At 39.9% G+C, this 7997-nt stretch overlaps 1 protein-coding gene across 1 annotated transcript; it reads left to right on the forward strand.

Annotated features, from left to right (window-relative positions):
- The first annotated feature begins 468 nt into the window (after positions 1-468).
- LOC100806155 (uncharacterized) lies at positions 469-6868 on the forward strand. The gene is made up of 3 exons (XM_014775444.2): positions 469-911; positions 1907-2278; positions 2377-6868. Exon 3 carries the CDS (start codon positions 2425-2427, stop codon positions 6709-6711), a length of 4287 nt encoding a protein of 1428 aa, XP_014630930.1. The 5' UTR covers positions 469-911; positions 1907-2278; positions 2377-2424; the 3' UTR covers positions 6712-6868.
- Positions 6869-7997: the final 1129 nt, after the last annotated feature.

Consider the following 7997-nt stretch of genomic DNA (forward strand, 5'->3'; position numbering starts at 1 on the left):
AATCTAATTATAATTCATTTTATATATAATTTTATTAATTTTTATACTAAATATTTTAAAAAATTATATTAATAATAATTTATGATTGAACTATAATATAAAAATATTTTATAATTCAACATTTTTAGGAATAAAAGTAAATTAAGTAATTAATTGGCATTGAGGTGGCGAGAACATGGCAATTACTAGAATTAAAATAATAATGAGAAGAAAGAAAGAAACAAAGAAAGAAGCGAAGTGGAGTGTGTGAGTGTCAGAGACAGATTAATAATGAGTTCAGAAATCAGAGAGATATTATAGAGAGCAACTCCAACTACAAATCAAAAGTCAAAAGGGGCCACGCATTATGCGATTCCCAACACCACACGGACCAATCTCCACTCATATTCGCCTCACCTCCCTGTGACGTTATCATTCTCCCTGCCCGCACTGCCCGATCCTGCCCGTCCTACTCAACCCAAGTAGCGCACCCCCCCCCCCCTCTCTCTCTCCAAAAAACCTCTTCGCATCGCACGCATTTCCCTTCTCGCAAGATCGTAAGGCGGCTAAGAAATTTCGCTTTTCATCGCCGCGTTCCGATTCGCGTTCGATTTCGGGCCCTGATAGAGCTTCCGAATTTTAATTGTTGCTATTTTTGGCGGAGGATGTTTTCGCGTTAGGGTTTTCGGATGCAGATCTAGGGTTTCGCGGAGGTCGAAACGGTGCGTTTTGAGGTTCGTGGTTGGGGAATTGATGGTAGTCGTTGGGTTTGAAGGTGGGATCGAGGTGTGGAGAGGAAAAGGAGGACTCGGCACATGTGGAAATCCCCCACGCGTGCCCACTCTAGTGTAACCGTTGATTTTTCTTCTTCTTCTTCTTCTTCTTCTTCTTCTTCTTCTTCGTTGAAGTCTTCAGTTGATTGGTTTTATAAGGTATTCCTCCATGCTCTTTTGTTTTTATGGAACAATTTTTGGAATTGAGCTTGATTTATTGAGGTGATTTGTGTCAATGGGGGAAATGAATCCTTCGAATTTATTCTTGTGTTGCCATAGATTGAACTATGCCGGTAGGATGTGTAGTTTTGAGAGATTTTTCTCTCTGGGAGTGTTAAATCACCTGGTTGAATGCTCATCGAGTTAAGATTACTTTTAGAAATTTCACACCATATTACTATTCCATTCTCCAACTAATAAGGTTGTATAAATGATTTTTTTCTGACTTGTTTTTACTATGGTTTTGAGGTTGGGTTGCTATTTTGGTTGCGTTGTTCTGTAATCTCTATCTGCATTAAAATAAATTCTTGTTACTTATGGTAGGCTTTGATAATTAAGAAGAAAATCTACCTGGAATTATAAACTTGATTTCTTTCCTGTGGTTGTTTATTTTGCTATATTTTACTTTTTTAGTGCTTCATTAAGTGGATAGTATGAACGATTGAGTTAAAAAAAAACATTTATCACTCTCTTCCGAGTTCCGACTTTTGACAATGCTGGAGAGTTCAAATTCTTGTCTTTTTTTCTTTTTTAATAATTCTCTAAATCTAAGTATTGGTTTTCTCTTTCTTAGTTATGATTTTTTCTTCTTTGGCAAACTTTTTTTTATTACATGTCAAAAGAAAAACATGTACTTATGATAGATAATATGCTTTCAGAGGGATAAAGTGGATTTCTTGTTCTTTTAGTAAACTTCTATTTATGTATGTCCAAAGAAAAATGTCTACTTATGATGGATGATTGATTTAAGAGGGCTAAACTGTTTAATACTTGTTGAAAATGCTTTTTTTCATAACGATAATCTATCGTTGAAGGAAATTTGAGCTTTTCAAATTTAATTATAAGAAATGGCAGAGAACTTAAATGTGGTCTTTAAATATATTGTTAAAATCATTAATGGCTTGCTGAAGATTTTATTTCTTTTCAAATCATAGGATGGTCGCAAAATTATTGCTGGTGACTGTGCTCTCTTCAAACCACCTAAAGACCGCCCACCTTTCATTGGAATAAGTCATCGTGTGACAGTTGGTAAAGAGAATAAGTGGAAGTGAAGTGTTAATTGGCTTTAACGACCCATTGAAGTAAGACTTGTCAAGGATTTGCTGTTGGAGAGTGCTCCAAACAAAATTTTCTACTCTTTTCACTAGGAGGAGATTCCTGCTACGTCACTGCTTCATCCTTGTAAAGTTGTGTTTCTTCCAAAAGGTGTCGAGCTTCAATCAGGGATTTCTTCATTTATATGCAGGAGGGTTTATGATGTTCTGAACAGGTGTTTATGTTGGCTAAGTGATCAAGATTATATTGATGTAAGTTTATAATGTCTTATGTTGTTGTGTATGTCTCTTTGATTCTCTAATTTTGGTGCTTACCTTTCCCCCCGTTTTTGTTGTCCACAACATCCCAGGATTGTCAAGAAGAAGTAGATAAGCTAGTACATAGGACTTGTGTAGAAATGCAGCCAGGCGGTCGATCTCCTAAGCCAGTGAGCAGTCCAACATCAACATCACAGTTAAAATCTGGTTCAGATAGTGTCCAAAACAGTGTTTCTTCCTTTTCTTCTCATGTTAAGGGTAGGAAAAGGGAGAGGGTAGATCAAGGGCAAGAATCTGTAAAGCGAGACCGTTCAACCAAAAATGATGATGGGGATTCTGGTAATTTTAAGGCGGATAGCATTTTGAAGACAGAGATTGCCAAAGTAACAGAAAAGGGGGGTCTTATTGATCCTGAAGGGGTTGAGAAATTAGTGCAGCTGATGGTTCCTGATGGAAATGAGAAAAAGATTGATTTAGCTAGCCGGTCAATGCTTGCAGCTGTAATTGCAGCAACCGAGAAATTTGATTGCCTTAGTCGGTTTGTGCAACTAAAGGGTTTGCCTGTATTTGATGAATGGCTCCAAGAGGCACATAAAGGGAAGCTTGGTGAGGGTATTGGGTCTAGGGATGGTGATAAATCTGTTGATGACTTTCTTTTTGTATTACTCCGAGCACTAGATAAGCTTCCAGTAAACCTTCAGGCTCTACAAGCTTGTAACATTGGTAAATCTGTGAATCATTTGCGAACTCATAAAAACTTGGAAATTCAGAAGAAAGCCAGGGGTTTAGTTGACACATGGAAAAAACGTGTTGAAGCTGAAATGATTATAAATGATGCTAGGTCTTGTTCAGTTCAGACTGTCCCCTGGCCAGCCAGACAACGACTTTCTGAAGTTGCTCAAGGTGGGAATAAACATTCAAGTGGGTCAGCTGATGTTGCCATGAAGAGCTCAGTTACACAGCTTTCTGCATCCAAAACTGCCTCTCCGAAGATTGCCCCAGGAGAGAATACTACAAGATCTACATCTGCATCTCCAGGGTCTACGAAATCAGTGCCTTCACCTGCACCCGCAACCGCAAACTTGAAAGATGGACAGCCCCATGCTGCAGCTGTTAGTGGTTCATCTGATCTTCCTGTGGCAAATGCAAGGGATGAGAAAAGTAGCAGTTCTAGTCCATCTCATAACAGTCAATCTTATTCAAGTGACCATGCCAAAGCTGGGGGTTTCTCAGGAAAGGAGGATGCCAGGAGCTCTACTGCAATGAGTGTGAATAAGGTATCAGGAGGCTCTTCACGGCACCGAAGATCTATGAATGGATTTCCGGGTTCAACTCCATCTAGAAGGCAAAGGGAAACTGGATCGAGCAGAAATTCCTCACACAAGAATTTAATTTCAGAGAAAATATCTCAATCTGGATTAAGGGAAAAAGCAAATGATGGAACTCTTCTTGAGGGGCATACTCCGAAGCTGATTGTTAAGATCCCAAACCGAGGTCGAAGTCCTGCACAAAGTGCCACGGCAGGTTCTTCTGATGATCCTTCAATCATGAACAGTCGAGCTTCATCTCCTGCTCTTTCAGAGAAGCATGATCAGTTTGATCGCTGCTCAAAGGAAAAGAGTGATTTTTATCGAGCTAATATTGGTGCAGACATTAATACAGAATCGTGGCAGAGTAACGATTTCAAAGATGTATTGACTGGTTCTGATGAGGGTGATGGATCACCAGCAGCCATTACTGATGAACAGTGTAGGACTGGTGAGGATTGTAAGAAAGTATCAGATGTATCTAAGACAACTTCTTCATCACCTGGGAGTGAGAGTAAAGCCAGGAATTTGCAGGATGCTTCATACAGCTCCATCAATGCTCTTATTGAAGGTGTTAAGTACACTGAAGCTGATGATGTTGGAATGAATCTTCTTGCTCGTGTGGCTGCTGGAGAGATCTCAAAATCTGAATCGGGAATGCCAGCTGGATCCCCTAAAAAAAACACCACTACAATTGAACAGTCATATGCAGGTAATGCTGCAGTAGTCAAGTCCTCTGAAGAGTATCTTGTTCAGGATAAGTGCTACTCTAATGCTGAACATATGAAGCAGGATTCTAGATCTGGTGATTTTGGGACAGATGATGATATTCGGGCATTTGAAGGGAAAGCTACAGGAGAACACAATCCATCTAGTATGGATTTACAGGTTACTGAAACTAGTTTAGAAAGCAAAGGAAAATTAATTGTAAAATCATCTGGTACATCTGCTGGCATTCCTGAAAGCACCTTCCAAGAAGTCAGAGATATTGACTCTAGCAAACTGGTAAAGGAAAAGAAGGTTGTTGTGAGAGTGGATGCTGTCAATAATGTTGATGAGGTCAATGTTGTTGCAAGAGAAGGTGAAACAGAGGCAATTGAAAAATTGTCACACACCTGTGAAGAAGTTGATGTCAAGTGTGATAACCATGCTTCTGAAGGACTAAGCTGTGACAAAGAGACAGCTGGCAAGTCTCCTGCCACTTGTGTGCCCTCTGACTCTGTAAAAGCGACAGATGAGAATGCGCTCCAATCATCTGGTTACATTGTTGATAAGGTTCCTGAATACCTAAATGAAAGGGAATCTGAAAAAAATGATGATATGGCTGCTCAGGATCATGCTAAGCAGTCTTTGAAGCAAAAAAATGAGTCTGAAAATGATGCTATTATGGTGCCCGAGAACAGAGGTTTATGTTCAGGTGCAACTGGTCTTGATGCTGAATATGTGGAAGAGAATTCAGGTACAAAAGAGGTTTGTGACCAAGATGCAGGAGCAGGACAGATACTGCACACAGATTTACCTAGCTTTCCTTCACGAGAAATGGATCAGCATTCAGGTCAAAGGGATTCAAAATTGGCTGCCATGGAATCAGAGGAAGCAGAGGAATGCACCTCTACCACTGGAGATGCCTCTTCTGCATCTGTTGCTGGTGTCTCAGAAGTGGACACAAAAGTTGAATTTGATTTAAATGAAAGGCTCAATGCAGATGACGGGAAATGTAGTGAGATACCTGGGTCTACACCTGCTGCAAGATTGGTCAGTCCTGTTCCATTTTCTGCTTCATCCATGTCTTTTGGTATTCTCTCGATCACAGTGGCTGCTGCTGCTGCAGCAAAGGGCCCCTTTGTGCCACATGAAGATTTATTGAAAAGTAAAAAGGAGCTTGGTTGGAAGGGATCCGCTGCTACTAGTGCATTTCGGCCGGCTGAGCCCAGGAAAGTTATGGAAATTCCTCTTGATATGTCTACTACCCCTATTCCTAATGATGAAGCTAGAAAGCAGAGTCGGGTACCATTGGATTTTGACTTGAATGTTTCCGATGAAATAATACTTGATGATCTTTCTTCTCAGAACTGTGCTCGTCAGACTGATTGTGTAACTCGTTCAGATGATGGGCATGATCCAAATAAATCAATGGCCTCACATGTTCGTTGTTCAGGAGGACTAGGTCTTGACTTGAACCTAGTGGATGGAGCTTCTGACGTGGGCAATTGCACCTTAAGCAGTAGTCATAAAATGGATGTACCACTTACGCAGTTTAAATCAGCCGCCAGTGGTCCTCCAAATGGAAAGATGAGTGTCCTTAGGGATTTTGATCTGAATGATGGACCTATAGTTGATGAAGTCACCACTGAACATTTGATGTCCACACGATCTGCCAGGAATAGTGTACCATCTCAACCTCCTATTTCTGGACTTAGGATGAGTAATGCAGAAGTAGGCAACGTCTCTTCATGGTTTCCTTCCACTGGGAACACCTATTCAGCCGTAACAATATCTTCAATTATGTCTGATAGAGGTGATAAGCCATTTTCAATTGTTGCCCCTAATGTGTCAGAAAGGGTGTTGGGTCCTGCAACTGGCAGCAACCCATTTGGACCTGATATTTATAGGGGGGCAGTTTTGTCATCTTCTCCCGCAGTGCCATATCAATCTGCACCATTTCAGTATCCTGTCTTCCCTTTCAATTCCAGCTTTCCTCTTCCATCAGCATCATTTTCTGGTGGATCAACTCCTTATGTAGATACAACTTCAGGAGGGAGGCTTTGCTTCCCTGTAGTAAATTCACAGCTTATAGGTTCTGTTGGTAATGTTTCAGCCCATTACCCCAGGCCTTACGTTGTTAGTTTCCCAGATGGTAGCAATAGTAGTGGTGCTGAGAACAGTAGGAAAAGGGCAAGGCAGGGTTTAGATCTTAATGCTGGACCTGGTTCAGACTTAGAGGGGAGAGATGAGAGCTCACCTCTTGTACCACGGCAACTTTCTGTTGCTAGTTCACAGGCCCAACTTGAAGAGCAAGCAAGGATGTTTCACTTAAGCAGTGATGTTCTTAAAAGGAAGGAACCCGATGGGGGGTGGGATGGCTACAAGCAATCATCATGGCAGTACCATAATTTGTAATCTTAGAATCTAATGACCCACAGATGCCTGTAAGTTTTTAGTTTTGTAAATTCAACTGTTGTTTGTAACATGTAGGTGCCCGAGAGGAGGATATTTCAAAATATATACTGTATTGTGCTGATGTAATACAGAGGAGGGGGGAGAATTTTTTCATAAAGCAATTTTTTTATTTTATATTTAATGATATAGGAATAAGTGCTATTGCAGTTGCCCTGTGAGTTTTATGTCCGTTCTCCACTGAGAGCATTGAGAGCATTTGAGTTTTATAATCCTGTATCTTTGAGAGCATTTAATTCTTCTTGCCTGGTTTTTTCACTGCATCGTTCCTTTTTAACCAAGTATGTGGTGCTTCGCAATTAAATGTTCTGATGCCATTTAGTTTGTATACTCGATGTTTTATCTTCGGGTAATTTGAGGAGCCAGTGGTCTTCATCTAAATTGCGAGCTTTGGGAGACTTGGGCGTTAAGTGAGCACCTGATTATGTATATAGACTCTGAACCTGATCTTGTTTATCAATGTATCTTAGAAACCTTGCTTTGGAGAGCACCTGTTTGCTCATTTCAGTAGTTTCTACTTTCTAGGTCAGTTTTCCACCTGTAAATATCTTGAGGGCTTGCCTTCAGTTAGGGCGGATAGTGGTCTCTTGTATCGTTTCTTTTTAGGTTGTGTTTGGTTTAGAGTGGGAAGGAAGAAATAGGAGAGAAATTGTGTACTTTTCACAGGGGATCCACACTTTTTAGATTGTACTTCAATTCAAAAAAATTCTTTTATTTTCATCTTCTAATCCAAACACACTCTTAGCGAACCAAAATCATTACTTTGTCGGCCCTTCTAAGTGGATCGTAGAACTGCTCTAAATAAATATACCTTTTTATATGTTCTGGTACTAAATATCCCTTCTTGCTTTTTTTTTTTTTCCATCTGTTTTTATTCTTTTTACCTTTTAGTTGTACTCATACACCAACTGAAAGGTATAATTTTTGCAGCTTGGATTTTCTTCCTCTGCTGTGGATGGTTTAATTAATCTTATATCCCTGTTTTCTTTTATCCTTTTCTGATTCTTGTATATGTGCCATGGCTTTTTTCTGATACTTGCGATAGAGTGTAACTGCAAAGCTTAATATTATATTATTTGTTAGTGGAGTTCAAAATTTTGTATGGCCACTTCTGAATTTGGCACTGCGGTTGATGTTCTTACTTCTTAGTGACGGCTCTCTGTTCGTAGGCAGTAAATTATAATTTTAGAAAGCATGATTCTAGTTACAGCTTCTGCCAAATACTCAAT

The sequence above is a fragment of the Glycine max genome, chromosome 5 (genome assembly GCF_000004515.6).
Source record: "Glycine max cultivar Williams 82 chromosome 5, Glycine_max_v4.0, whole genome shotgun sequence".
Lineage (NCBI taxonomy): Eukaryota > Viridiplantae > Streptophyta > Magnoliopsida > Fabales > Fabaceae > Glycine > Glycine max.